Raw genomic sequence first — 14,640 nt, forward strand, 5'->3', positions numbered from 1 at the left:
GCACAGTGGGTTTGTCGGTGTCTGAGCCCGTCTCCCACGCGCACAGAGGCTGAGTGCCTCGGGGCCTCTGTCTTGGCCTCCAGGCACCACTGGGCACCGTGGGCCCACAGGGGGGAGGCACCTGTCAGCTGAGTGTGACGTCACGGAGGCCACGGGCACCGAGGGCCACGCCCAGCCCCAGACCCTGAACGCAGGTCGGCGTGTGCCACAGCTGCTCTGGCCTCCTGGTGGGCGGGGGTGGGTGCCGCCTAGTGCCCTCAGCTCCGCGGGACACCGGGCAGGCAGCCTCCGTCCCTGGACCCTGCAGGGGGTCTGGGCAGTTACTTGTATAAAAACACCTCGTGGTCACAGCCCGCGCTGGGCGAGCTCCAGAGGCTTCCTGGGGGAAGCGCTCAGCCTCCCTGAGCGGTGGGGTGAGGTGGTGCGTCGGCCCCTGGGACCAGGTGATCTGAACAGACCTGACCTGGAAAATGCTGCCAGAGCGTCTCACCCTGTTTTCTGGAGCTCCGGCCTGGTTTGCATGTTGCAGGCGTGTGCACATCTCCTGGGAGACATTCCGAGGCAAGGCTGAGTGCCTCGGGGCCTCTGTCTTGGCCTCCAGGCACCACTGGGCACCGTGGGCCCACAGGGGGGAGGCACCTGTCAGCTGAGTGTGACGTCACGGAGGCCACGGGCACCGAGGGCCACGCCCAGCCCCAGCCCCTGAAGGCAGGTGGGCAGGGCCACGCCCAGCCCCAGACCCTGAACGCAGGTCGGCGTGTGCCACAGCTGCTCTGGCCTCCGGTGGGCGGGGGTGGGTGCCGCCTAGTGCCCTCAGCTCCGCGGGACACCGGGCAGGCAGCCTCCGTCCCTGGACCCTGCAGGGGGTCTGGGCAGTTACTTGTATAAAAACACCTCGTGGTCACAGCCCGCGCTGGGCGAGCTCCAGAGGCTTCCTGGGGGAAGCGCTCAGCCTCCCTGAGCGGTGGGGTGAGGTGGTGCGTCGGCCCCTGGGACCAGGTGATCTGAACAGACCTGACCTGGAAAATGCTGCCAGAGCGTCTCACCCTGTTTTCTGGAGCTCCGGCCTGGTTTGCACGTTGCAGGCGTGTGCACATCTCCTGGGAGACATTCCGAGGCATCCCTGTGAACTGGAACGAGGAGCTTTCGCTGCGGGCGGCTTGTGAAGACTGCGGGGAGGCGGCCCTCTCTTACTCCTGGGACCTCTTTTTGGTCAACGCGACAGGAAGGGACAAAGAGGAAGGTACAGACCAGCTTCCTTTTCATTTTATTTTTTTAGAGAGAGAGAGAGTGGAAGGGAGAGGGAGAGACCGAGAGAAACATGGATGTGAGAGAGACTGGTTGCCTCCTGCAAGCACCTGACCTGGGCTGGGGATTGAGCCTGCAACCGAGGTATGTGCCCTTGACCAGAATCAAACCTGGACTCCTTCAGTCCACGGGCTGATGCTCTACCCGCTGAGCCGAGCCAGTGAGGGCATGCGATGCTTGGCTTTGTTGGCTGAGCAGTTATTTTGAGATTGCTAAAATGTGTGAGATCTAATTGGTTTGACCCAACGTGTCTATTCTTGGCCATGAGCTATTCGTCCCCAGTCCCTCCTGGCTTCACACTTGGGTGGGTGGTGGTGACAGCCGAGACGACGAGCCTCAGCTGCTGCTCTCAGCCTGGGGGCAGCGGGGCTGTGTCGTACCCGCTGGGGCAGCTCTCTGGGTGACAAACGCACTGAGCGCTTTGAAATAGCACACGCCCCCGCCACTCTTCTGGGGCCATTGTCCCTCCCCTCCTGCTGTCCTCGGGGCCACACGTGGGTCCAGCAGAGGAGCCGTGGAAGGTGGTCCTCCCTCCGCACACCGGCTGTGATGGGAGCACTGCTCTGAGACTCTTTTCTTGGGTGGAAAATGTGGGTCCTAAGACTTTGCAAGGAGGTGAAATCCCGAGAAGTCACATGTGGGAACACAGCCCTGGTGGCGGGAGTGGCCTGTGGGTGGCAGGCTCCTGGCTTTGGGCCGGGGGTGATGTCGTGCCGGGGCCACGTGGACCGGACAGCGGAGGGGTATGTTCTGGGCTGGCTTCGCGGCCCTCAGCAGGGCGGTGCCGCCCACACGCCTCACGTGTTTATGCTTCCTTGGCGCCACGGGAAGCTTACACACTGGCAGTGGCCCCGTGTTGAAGGAACAGGATGACACGGAGGGTCGCGTGCCATCTGGCCGGTGACCGTGTGGGTCTGAAGCCAAGCCTGTGCTCAGTGTCCCAGGGCGCGGGGTCACCGCGTGGCTGCACTTTCTCCAGGGCCGGCACTCGTCCTCTCGGGTGTGGCCCAGCCCTGTCCTCACAGAATCTGACTCACGTGGCGACAGGGATGCTGACATGGCTGTGGGCTCTGCTTCCACGTCCTTGCAAAGTTGTTCCTTGTTCTTGACCCTGTTTCCTAAGTCCTGCGGCACTCTGCGGCATGGACAGGTGAATGCGGGTCAGGAGAGGCTCCATGTGCCCCGAAGTTTCTAGCGTCCTTGTGAACACCCCAGTGGGGTGCAGAGCGTGTGGCGGGCCCTCTCAGTGGCCCTCTTGTTAGCCCAGGCCTGCGGGAGGCGAACCCAGGGGAGACGGACGGGCCGGCCTCCCAGCAGCCGGGCTGCCCCGCGACACCTCTAGGTGCAGTTTCACATGGTGGGTTGTTCAGGACAGAACATGCTCGTGGAATCTGTACACGTAGAGAAACCAAATGTCTTCTGTGTTCAAGTTCCCTTTTGCAGAACCGTGGGGCTTCTGGGCTCCTCAGGATTGGGGTCTGTGTCGAAGCTTTCCGAGTCCTACCCACGGTCCCTGGGGCCACGCAGGGCAGAGCCCCACTCCACGCCTGTGCCGTTCACACGGGAGCCATGGCCCTGGACCCTGGGCTGGGCTGACCTCTCAGCCACGGGGAGAGCCTCTGCGGAGTCCACGGTCCCCGCACCCCAAGTTCCCGCTGCTGGTGACCCTGCGGCCCCAGAAGGGGATCCCTGGGACGAGGGGTCCCCGGGGAGCCCAACCCCTCACCCCCCTGGTAAGTGCTGTCCCCTCACTGGTACCTGCCCTCGCCCTGGAGGTGCCCTCCCGGCCTGGTGTTCGTCTCTGACGGGACCTGGGAGCGTCGACTGAGCCAGGCTCTGCCCACACCACCTCCTCATCCTTCCTCCCCAATGACCACGGGTGCCTGGTGTCCCCGCTTTCAGGTGGGACAGGAGCTATTTCGGTGCCTAGAAGGTGAGAGGCATTCCTTGTCAGTGATCCAGGCTCTGCCCCTCCTGTCCCTCCCTGACGCCATCCAGCGTGGCCGCTCAGGGTCATGGTCCTGTGCCCTGGCAAAGGCCTGCACCCCAGAGTCCCAGCCTTGGGGTCGTTGGTGGGAGAGCCTCCATGAACCCCTCAAGTGTAGGAGGGAAGTGCCTGGGGACAGAAAGGTGACAGTGGCAGCCGGACACTCCTGTTGGTGTCTCCCATGGGAGACAAGAGTGAGGCCCCTGGAGGACAGTTCTGGGCCTCGGCATCCCCCCAACTAACCACACGGAGCCCTACTCGCTGGGGGAGCAGGGACAGTGACTGCCTCCCCACTGTCCCATGTGCCGGGCATGGCCTCTGGGGGTTTTGTGCCCACAGAGCAGGGCTGGGGCCCTGAGGTGGCCCAGGGCGACATGTGTGCTCCCTCGGGGTCCTGTGTGTTTCAGGGGAGCCTGGTTTACGGGAAACGCTCTCATTCTGTCCTTCACGCAGACTTTGAGGCCTATTACAGTGACGTCCAAGAAGCGGTGCCCTCGAGAGGACGGCAGCCGGCTGCCTGTGAGTCTGCTCTCCTCTGAACCCACACCCCTCCCAGTGCTCCAAGGCCGAGGGCCGTCTGCGCTCCTTTGGGTGGCACGGTCTGGCCGTTTCTAGCTCACCTGCTGGGGAGCCCAGGCCCAGACACTGCCCCTCTCCCGTCCTCGGACATGGGCGGCATCTGCCAACAGGCCTCCCTCGGCGCTCCTCCCAGGCCTCACCTCACAGCTTCCCCTTCCCGGGCGGCTCTGATTCCTCTTGTCACCGCCTCTCCCCAGCCCAGAGTGTGTACCCCCACCCCACTGTCCTCGGGCTCTTTCTGTCTCTCTACTCTGCTCTGCAAGGCATGTTTCTTGTTTTAAAATAATTTTTATTTTTCCATTTTAGTTGACAGAGGATATGACATGAATTTCAGGTGTACACCATAGTGATTAGACATTTATATATTTTACTAAGTGGTCCCCCTGATATTTCCAGTACCCACCCGGCACCATTCATAGCTATTACAATACTATTGACTATATTCCCTGTGCTGTATACTTCATAGCCCCATGACTATTTTGTAACAGGCAATCTGTGCTTCTCTTTTTTAAAAATATATTTTTATTTATTTCAGAGAGGAAGGGAAAGGGAGAGAGATAGAAACATCAATGATGAGAGAGAATCATTGATCGGCTGCCTCCTACATGCCCCCACTGGGGATAGAGCCCACAACCTGGGCATGTGCCCTTGACCGGAATCAAACCCGGGACTCTTGAGTCCACAGGCCGATGCTCTATCCACTGAGCCACACCGGCCAGGGCCAATCTGTGCTTCTCAATCCCTTCACCTTCTTCACCCATCCCCCAACCACTCCCCTCTGGCAACCACCAGTATGTTCTCTGTATCTATGAGTCTTTCTGTTCATTTGTTTTTTTAGATTCCACATATAATTTAAATTATATGGTATTTATCTTTCTCTGTCTGACTTATTTCACTCAACACAGTACCCTTGAGGTCCCTCCATGCTGTCACAAATGGCAAGATTTCACCCTTTCCTACGGCCGAGTCATATTCCATCCTATATGCGCGTCTACTGCTGGGCACTCAGTTGCGTGCATGCCTTGGCTCCTGTAGAAACACTGCAGTGACCACAGGAGTGAACACGTCTCTTTGAATAGTGTTTGGGCTTCTTCAGATAAGCACCCAGAAGTAGAGTTGCTGGTCCTTCTCTATCTCGTGGTATAGCCTTCATTTTAAATGTCCTGGTATAGTTACTGCTGCCCCGCCTTTCAAGTTCCCATTTCCATGAAATATCTTTTCCACCCTCCACTCCCAGCCTGCACCTGTGGGTCTGAGTGGGTCTCTTATAGGCAGCACATGTGAGGGTCTTGCTTTCTTGTCCATTCACCATCCTACATCTTTTGGTCGGAGCATTTAATCTGTGTACACCTAGTGATTGCTGACAGACATGTGATTTCCGCCATTTTATTATTTATAGTTTTGATCTTTTTCCCCCTTCTTCTTTTAAAGAAGTTCCTTTAAGTTTCTTGTAATACCGGTTTGTTGGCGACGAACTCCTTTAGCTCTCTCTTGTCTGGGAAGGGAAGGTTCCAAGGCAGCTGTACACTTGTATTGGCCCTCAGTGGGCATGTTCTCGCTGACAACGCATGACCAGGAGGGAGTGGTTCCTCCAGCCCATGAACAATGCTTAATAGATGCACGACCGTGAACAGTTCGTTTGTTGAATGAATAATGAGTGAGTGAGAGTGACCTGTCTACCGCATGACCCGATGGGTGGTCAGTGAGCCCTTTGTTTACGACTCACTGTGCTGTGCTCTGTGGCCGTCCTCCTGATCTGCCTGGATGCTGGTTCCTCTGGCCACCCCACGCTCCTTCTGCTCCCCCAGGCCCGTGAGGGGCTCACTTCACACTCCCAGCAGCGCTTCATAAATAACGCTGAATGAGGGAAAGGCCTGCGTCCACAAGTCCCTCCTCCTGATGGTTCAGTCCTTCTAACCCCAGCATGGATCCACTTTATCATTTCACCTTGTTTAACGGCATTTGTTTGGAGTCCGAAGTCGGCGTTCCCTGAGCCAGCCCGGCCCCCTCCCCCCCCGCTGGACAGGCAGACACTGTCTCTCTGCCCGGGCCCGAGGCCCCGTCACCTCACACACCCAGCCCGGCCCAGCACGCCAGGCCTGCCTCCCGGCCCCACACGGGGGACGACGGAGGGAGCTGAGGTCTCCTCTCTTCTTTCCTGCTCCCCCTCCGGCCATACCCAGACCCTCCCTGAGCAGCTTTTTCTAAAGCCCATTCCCTCTGTCTGAGCCTCTCCCCCGGGCTGCCCACCCAGCCCTAGAACAGCCCGTCCCAGCCCCTCCGTGCGCCTGCTCTGTCTCCCCAGGGCACTTCCATCACCGGCTTCCCTCTGCTCGTGGTGTGTTTCCTCGAGTGTTTCCCGACACCCTCCCCTAGACGTCCACATGGCAGGGCCCGCTCCGTCTGCTGTGGTGTTTCCTGTAGGCTCACTCCTGGCTCCGTGGCCCGAGCACATGTGAGCTGAGGAAATGCCACAGAGCCACTGATCGTGCGGGGTGACATTCGTCCTATGTGCCGTCGGAGACGTTTAGACAAGCAGGTCCCGAGAGAGTGGGCAGCACTGATCTCACCCTTGAACCACTAGCACTTTAAGGGAACCATGGCCACCTTTATCTCAGCCATCCCTGACCTGGCGTGTCTCCTAGGGACCAGCATGCACCTCTCAGCGTTGGGACCCGGTGCCAATGAGGACGAGAGCCGTGGGGATGGGGATAACCTGGTGGGCCCCTTCCTCCCGACCGCCAGTGCCCGGCCTGCACTCCTGGTCGACTGGCCCAAGTCCCCCGTGAGCCGAGCTGTTTTTCAGGGCTACACCACGTCCGGTATGAGCGCCCCTCTGCCCTGGAATCTTAGAGGTTGCAGAGGTTCCGACACCAGCCTCCCCCTCCCCCCATTTCTCCTGTGCCTTCTCCTTGGACTAGAGACAGACTGGGGGTCACGATGCCTCTTTAGTTGTGCTCGTCCCTCAGTGGCCACAGGCCTGCGGGTGTCCCCCCTTTTGCAAAGTAAGGGGAAGAGGCTGCTGAGCAGGCACAGGCACAGAGGACAGTGCCGCCCCCTCGTGCACGCATCCTGTATGCCTGCCGGGGTGTGTGTGCACCTCCCAGGTTGTGTGTGCACCTCCCAGGGTGTGTGTGCACCTCCCAGGGTGTGGGTGCGCCTGCTGGGGTGTGGGCCCCGGGCCTGCAGACTGAGTGCAGGACGCTGCCCGAGGAGCATGGCGCGGCTGAGTGAGCCTCTTTCTTTGAGATTTCGGGCCCCATGGTCAACAGCTCGCTCGGGTCCAGGAGTCCCTCCCGCTCCTGCAGACACTAGGCCAGTGGTCGGCAAACTCATCAGTCAACAGAGCCAATATCAACAGGACAACGATTGAAATTTCTCTTTTGAGAGCCAAATTTTTTAAACTTAAACTATATAGGTAGGTACACTGTTATTAACTTAATTAGGGTACTCCTAAGGCTTAGGAAGAGCCACACTCAAGGGGCCAAAGAGCCGCATGTGGCTCATGAGCCGCAGTTTGCCGACCACTGCTAGGGGGTTGGGAAGAAGCTGAACTCATGACCATGAGGACCCAGGGTCTGGGGAAAGGACTACAGTGCGGACACACACATTTAACTAAAACCATCGCTTGGATCCAGGATGCCAGCAGGTCCAGGCTGGACGGGGTAGGGGGTCAGTGCGGTCAAGGCCATCCGAATCCCTGAGGTTTTACTTGTCTCAGCCTGTTATTAACTTAATTAGGGTTCTCCTAAGGCTTAGGAAGAGCCACACTCAAGGGGCCAAAGAGCCGCATGTGGCTCGTGAGCCGCAGTTTGCCGACCACTGTACTAGGATGTCGTTTGAAAGGGACCCACTTGGTTTAGGGGCCTCCTCAAAATACATGGACAGCGTTCTTCCCAGAGTTCTCTCCTTCCTGGGAGGTGAGGGCCTTTCTGACCGGCCCCTGGACTGGGCTCCGTTTGACTCTGTTGAGTGGGAGCAGAGATGAGCCTCGTGCTTCGTAATAAGGGGCCGGAGGTAACGAACAGACGTGGCATTTCCGGGTGAGACGAGCAGGGTCAATGGGACCTCTGCCTCCTTCGGCTGCAGTGGCCGAGGAAGGGTGTGTCTGAGCTGCTGCCTTTGGGGTGCCCTGACGAGTGGTCCCCGCCCCTCCTTTTCCGCAGGGATCACGGGACAGACGGTGACAGTGAAGCCGTACTCACTGCGCCCTGGAGAGACATACGTCCTGCAGGCAGCGGTGGGTAGGTGGCCCCGGGGCCTGGCGGGGAGCCGAGCCGCGTGCCTGCTGTTAGGATGAGAGTCAGCGTCCTCAGAGTTTTACACAATTTAACACATGTAACTCGTGCCTGTAATTTATTTCAAGAAAAAGACATCGAAAGTAAAAAACAACTTTATGCATGAGAATTATCATTTCAGGGTAATGGAAAATGAAATGTTTAGTCATTGGGAAACAATCGTTACGCAGTTTAGAGAATACAGTGGGGCCTTGACTTACGAGTTTAATTCGTTCCGAGACCGAGCTCATTAACTCAAATTACTCTATCAACTCAATGCAAAAAATCGGCCGAGAGACAGCTGGTATCTCAAAAAACTCGTTAGTCGGGACACTCGTAAGTCAAGGCCCCACTCTACTATACTTATTTACGACATTGATTTTGAATGCTGTGTGGCATCACAGGAAACATTTACAGTATCAGTGCAGCTTATAGAAGCCAAATATAAACCCTGTCTGTAGAGTCAGCAGCGATACTTGCGTGTTCCAGACAGGGCTGCACACAGCGGGAATGGAGGGTCTGGTTTGCTGGGGGTGGATTCTGCCTGCGAGGCTGTTGTCTGGCTCCCAGGTCTCGTCTGTCCACCAATCTCTCAGGGCCTCGGGCACGGCTGCCCCAGCGAGCGAGCACCCAAATGGTACTGCATCAGTGGGTGCCTCATGGCAGGGGTCCCGGGCCCAGTGTCCCCTGAGGCAGGCGCTGGTGCAGATTGCTGGCCCCTCTGGGTCTGACCCAGCAGGTTGGGGTGGCCCCGGGGTCGCGGTCTGTCAAGGTCACAGCAACGCCAAAGCCGCAGATCTGGGGGCCACACAGTCTGCGCTTTGGGAACCTCCGGGCCTGCCTTTGGTTCCCAGCATGCAGGTGTCACCCCCTCTCTCTGCAGCTTCGGGGCACAGCTTTCTAGGGAAGGCTCAGCTGTATGTGACCATCAACCAGGCTCCGCGGGACGTGGCCTGCCAGGTGCAGCCCCACCGCGGCCTCGAGGCAGACACTGTCTTCAGCGTCTTCTGCACGTCGGGGAGACCGGTGAGCACGCAGACCCCGTCTGCCTCTGATGAAACGCTGGGGGTGCGAGCGTCCTCCTGCCCCATGTTGTGTTGGACTCCCTCCATCCCCCCCCCCCCCCCTCCCCCCCCCTACCCCCCCCCCCTACCTGCCCCTCCCCTACTCACCACTCCTACCTGCTCCTCCCCTACTCACCACTCCTACCTGCTCCTCCCCTACTCACCACTCCTACCTGGCTGAGGGGGTTTCCCACAAATGCCCTGTCCCATCGCCCATGTGTTGTGTCCCCCAGAGGGAAGCAGAGGTGCAGCCTCATCCCCCCCACTCTGTGCATCTGTGACTGTCCCAGGTCCCGGCCAGGAGGGCCCACGGCCGCGAGTGACAGACACAATCGCGTGTACCTGCCCCAGCCCATCTGTGCCTGACCTCGGGTGGGTGAGGACGGGGTGTGAGGACTTACTGGGGGTAATGCTGTTTGCTCACCTGTGCTCTTTCCTTCACTATGGAACGGATCGCAGGACTTCCGCTATGAGTTTGGTTACCAGATAGGAAACGCCTCCAAGTACACCCTGTACCGTGGGGCAGACACCCAGCACTACTTTGCACTGCCAGCTGGGGAGCCCGTGGACGGTTATCAAGGTGAGTCCTGGACAGACAGACAGATGGTGGGCAGGACTCAGCTCCGCCTCCCCAGCAGGGCCCCCACCACAAACCCTGGCCCTGTCACAAGAAGGAGTTCCCAAGTCCCCAAAAAGCCGCTTCCTGCCCTGCCCATGTCTGTGCATAAATGACTTCAGTGGGGTTCTCCACGCCTTCGTCTGGACCTGCCGTAGCCCTGCCCTCCCTCGGCCCTGGTTCCAGCAGTACCAGCCTGGACCTGCACCTCGGGGTCTGCGGACCCCTCACTGGCCTTGCCCGCTCGGCACTCACCACGTTTTTAACTTGACTGTAGTCCTGAGTAGGCAGGGAGGGTGAGACGGGCGGTCCTGGTCACCATGGCATTTGCTGCCGCGGGTACACAGTGCAGGCCAGTAACAGGGAGTGAGCGTGTGAGCCATGACTCATTTCCTGACCCTCCGCACGACGGCTGCCTGCCCCCACCACATTTTGCGGGCTGCTTCCCTCCCGGCTATGCACGCACTCCCCGCCCTGCCCTGTTCCGTGTGGAGTCGCCTCAGCTCTGCCTCCTGGGGGTCCCGTCAGCACCCAGCACACAGGTGGGCCCGTGGTGTCGGGACTGGTCCTCTGGGCTCCGTCTCTCCCTTGCAATTGCGTTTGAAGAAGTTTCTCTGCCGACACAGGCCGCTGACCTCTGCTTGTCCCTTCCAGTCCTGGTGTCCACTGTGATCACCGATGGTGACGGCTCCCAGACGCAGCCCTGTGCCGTGGCCGTGACTGTGCTGCCCCGTCTCCATGGGGACCGCTGCCCCGGCGAGGATGTGTGAGTGAGGCTCTGTGTCCCCAGCCGCCTCCGTGGAGTACTTGGTGGCGCCTGCAGCCCAGTCCCCGACGTCTGCGCGGGCTTCCCGCTTGCGCTCTGGGGCTGTACCGCTCGTCGTCTTTCTTCGCACAGCTCACTCTTCATGGGGTGTCACGAGTATACCATGGGGTTCGCCTGTCTGCAGTGCACACATCCTTGGGTTTCCTACATTTATAGTTGCCAGACGAGGACATTTCATCGATCCCGCAGTCCTTGTTCTCGTTGGTCCCATCCCTGCCCCCACCCAGCTTCCTCCCTCCAGCCCCAGCCCTGGATCTCATCTGAGAGCCCACTTCTGTCCCCAGATTGGCTGATTCTGGACCTTTTATGTCCCTGGGGTGATGCCCCAGGTGGTCTTCTGTGACTGGCTTCCTGGACTCACTTCCTGTTTCGTGTGTGAGGTGCAGCCTTGTTGCCAGACCTCATTCCTCTTCATGACTGAATGACAGTTTGTCGTGGATGCGCCACGGTTTTTCTCCATCATCAGCTGATGGCAGGTGCGAACGGTGCTGTTGTGAGCGTAGATGTGGACGTGTCTTCCTGTCTCATGCGGATTCCTGGCTGTGGTTGCCGGGTCTCACAGTGATGCTGTGTTGACCATTGTGAGGTCCTGCCAGACTGTTTTCCCAAGCGGCTGCTCATGTACCTGTGGGTCCCGCGTCGTGCCCACCAGCTTGCTCTGTGCCTGGCCCTGGTGACGGACGGTGCTGGCATCTGTCCACGGGCTTTGAACCATCGCTGTCTGTTCTGACACCGTGGTCTTCACAGGCTGTCTCTCCATGACTGAGGCTGCGAGTCCCTCATGTTCTGGCGACGTCCCTCGTCAGGGAAGTGACTTGTGCACATTTCTCCCGCCGCGAGTTGGGTTTTTTCTTCCATGTGGTGTCACGGACGCACAAAAGTTTTAAGTTTGATGAAGTCCAACCTGTTCTCTTACTGCTGGTGCTTTTGGTGCATTTAAGAAATTACCACCCACCCCCGGCCAGGAAGGTCACTCCTGCCCTCTTCTGAGAGCCTCGCGGTCTCACTCACGGAGCTGAGCCTTGGAGCTGGGGCGTGTGGTGCGAGGCAGGCTCCAGGCCTGCGCTTCTGCACGTAGCCAAGCAGTGTCCCAGCTCCACAGGCCGGAAAGGTGCCCTCCCCCGAACTGTCTTCGTCCCTTTGTCAGAATTCAGTGGGCCACAAGCGTTAGTGTCTATTTCTGGGCTGTCAATGCTATTCCATTGACCTTCAAGTCTCTCTTACACCAGGACCACACTGTCCAACTGCTGAGTGCGAAGTAACCTTTGAAATGGGGAGCATGAACCCGCAGCTGAGTCTGCGTCTTCAGCGTTGTTGTGGTTACTCTGAGCCTCCTGGTTAATAGTTGGTCCGTTTCTACCAACAAGCCCCTGGGCTGTTGATGGGTTGCCCGGAGCCTGGATGTCACCTTGGGAACATTGCTGCCTTGGCAACATGAGCCTTCTAACCAGGAGCAGTTTCCCACGTACTTAGATCTTTGCTTTCCTCAGTCACATCTTACATTTTTCGGGTACAAACGTTGAACTTTTTGTTAAATGGATCATAAGTATTTTGTTCTTTTTGATGTTACTACAGATGGACTTGTTTTCATAGTTATTTGGAGTTTTCCATAGTGTACACTGATACTTGCGTGTGGATCGTGTGTCCTGCAGCCTTCCACTCACTCGCTAGCTCTGGTGGGCTTCTAGCATATTCCGTGGGGTTTTCTGTGAATGAGACGTGCCACCTGTGATGAGAGAGGGTGTCACTCCCTCTCGGCTGCGCACTCCTGCTGCTTTTTCCGCTGAGCAGACGTGGCAGAGGCCGAGATCCTGGTCCTGCCCCAGGCCTGGGCAGGCGGCAGTCCGCCCGCAGCCTCTCTTTGGGTGGCGCTGATGTAGGTTCTCCACGGATGCCTGTGAGCAGGTGGGAGAAGGCCCTGCACTCGTGGATTTGGGTGATTTTATCACCAAGGCCGTTGGATTTTGTCAGTGCTCTGCTAGATCCATTGAGATGATCACGAGGGCTTGTGCTTCCGCCTGCTGACCTGGTGCATTTCATAGATTGGTTTCACCCTGAATCACTCCTATGTTCCTGGACTGACCGCACGTGGCCATGTGCATCATCCCATCCTCTCTGTGGGTCTGGGTGCTGCTCATCACCTCTGCCTATGGGACCACCAGCCCCTGCAGCTGTCGGGGTCTCCTGACCAGCTCGGCACTGACTCCCTTCACCTGCCGTGTGTCTGTGTCACTCTGTGTGGCTCTTGGGCCTGTTCAGCTCTGATAAAGGAGGTTCATAGGATTTGATGTGACTCCTCCCTGTGTCTTTTCCGTTTCCTCTGCACAGACCCGCCCCAGAGTGTTTCTGTCGTGAATACCACACTTGCGGTGGGTGGGCCGGAGCATTTTGAACGTGTTGGACGATCATGGTAACTGCTCTGTGTCCTTCAGGTACAATGCTAGCCTGAGGAGCCTCTCCACCCTCCAACAGATGGGCAGTGACACGGAAATCAGGAACTACGTCGCCGTGACCACCGGGGTCCTGAGTCGCTGGGCTAGGGAGGGCGGGAGCCCCTCCTGTGGCCAGTGGTCCCGAATCCAGGACGCGTTCATTTCCTCAATCTGCAGATTAGCTTCCCAGGACCAGGTATGGCCCAGCGTGTCTGTAGGTCTGTCTGTGCAGCAGGGACTGAGACTGGTCAGCTCGCTAGCAAGTGGTCGTGCTGTGAGGTACCATCAGTCATGAGACTGGTGGGCCGGCCTGCACGCTGACGTGGGGCTGTGGCTCTCACTTGTGCACACGTCTCACAGACCAGTGGGCTGGTTACTAGAGACCCACATCAGCCACGTAGGAGAAAATGATATAAACCCAACCCGATCCCGCCTGGTAACAACGGCACCGCAGTGAGGCTTACGATTCTGTGGCTTCCAGGGCAGCGACCACGTACTGCTGTGGCACTGTCCTCGCCAGCATGGCTGTGCCTCCGTCCTGCCACTGTCACAGAGGATAGTCACATCTACGCCATCGTCACTATGGCATCACCATGGCGAGGACAGCCAATCTAAGGGCACACTCCATTGTCACCATGGCAACAACAGCCACATCTAAGGGCACACTTCATTGTCACCATGGCAATAAACAGCATCTAAGGGCACACTCCATTGTCACCATGGCAACAACAGCCACATCTAAGGGCACTCTCCATTGTCACCATGGGGCTCAGGGACCAGCTCCCCCTGCTGTACTCTGGTCCCTGAGCCCTCGGGTCCCCTCCTGATGGGTTTCCTGATGGGGTGGGGGCACAGGGCAGGGGGGCCACATAGGCTGGAAAACGTGGGACCGAGGTGATGGTCTCTCCCATGTCAGCCTCCCTTTGAGCCCAAACGTGGGGTCTGCTCCATCTCCGCGCAGCGAGCTGAGTCGTGCGGCCGTGACTGACGGCTGACTCCCTGCCTTGTCATCTTGTCATTTCCGTTTCTCCTGGTCAGGAGGAAGCGGCCGACTCTGTCCTCCTGCTGAGGGACCTGCTGCGCTTCCCCAACAAGGTGAGTCCCTTGGTCCAGGTGTGTCCCTGCTGCTTCCCTCACAGGGACCTCGGGCAGCTCCGGAGTCCTGTGAGGGCCCCGTGAGCACCCGCAGGCGGGTTCGGTTCAGGCAGAAGGTCACCGTTTCGATGTGGGTCACCTCCGCCAGCAGCAAACGGCCCAGCCACGTTCCCTGGGACTCGCTTAGCTTGCAGAGGCCGTTATTCTCCTCTGGTCATGTTACGGGTCTGGGGACAGACTCTGGGGAGTTACTGTCACTTGTGAAGTTGGTGCCGATCCGGATCCGGACCTGGCCCGTCCTCCCCGCCTGGCGTGTGGTGTCCCTCCCAGAGGGCAGGCCAGGTGGCGTGGGCGCTGTTGAGGGGCCTCTACCCCTGCCTGTTTCCACGCAGATGAGCCTCGCAAGCGCTCTTCTCATCCTCGACTGCGCGCACACGCTGCTGGCCCCCAGCCGGC

The 14,640-nt window shown here is 58.6% G+C and overlaps 1 protein-coding gene across 1 annotated transcript in view; it reads left to right on the forward strand.

Annotated features, from left to right (window-relative positions):
• The window catches only part of PKD1L1 (polycystic kidney disease 1 like 1), a 61,575-nt gene that overhangs the window by 12,037 nt on the left and 34,898 nt on the right, over nucleotides 1-14,640 (forward strand). Inside the window, exons 12-22 of the mRNA XM_014530526.1 lie at nucleotides 1,086-1,243; nucleotides 2,739-3,041; nucleotides 3,749-3,814; nucleotides 6,520-6,696; nucleotides 8,041-8,118; nucleotides 9,035-9,177; nucleotides 9,675-9,795; nucleotides 10,486-10,597; nucleotides 13,090-13,285; nucleotides 14,128-14,184; nucleotides 14,577-14,638. Of these exons, the coding sequence (XP_014386012.1) occupies nucleotides 1,086-1,243; nucleotides 2,739-3,041; nucleotides 3,749-3,814; nucleotides 6,520-6,696; nucleotides 8,041-8,118; nucleotides 9,035-9,177; nucleotides 9,675-9,795; nucleotides 10,486-10,597; nucleotides 13,090-13,285; nucleotides 14,128-14,184; nucleotides 14,577-14,638 (1,473 nt within the window). The remainder of the gene's footprint in view (nucleotides 1-1,085; nucleotides 1,244-2,738; nucleotides 3,042-3,748; nucleotides 3,815-6,519; nucleotides 6,697-8,040; nucleotides 8,119-9,034; nucleotides 9,178-9,674; nucleotides 9,796-10,485; nucleotides 10,598-13,089; nucleotides 13,286-14,127; nucleotides 14,185-14,576; nucleotides 14,639-14,640) is intronic.

The sequence above is a fragment of the Myotis brandtii genome, unplaced genomic scaffold (genome assembly GCF_000412655.1).
Source record: "Myotis brandtii unplaced genomic scaffold, ASM41265v1 scaffold743, whole genome shotgun sequence".
Taxonomy (NCBI): Eukaryota; Metazoa; Chordata; class Mammalia; order Chiroptera; family Vespertilionidae; genus Myotis; species Myotis brandtii.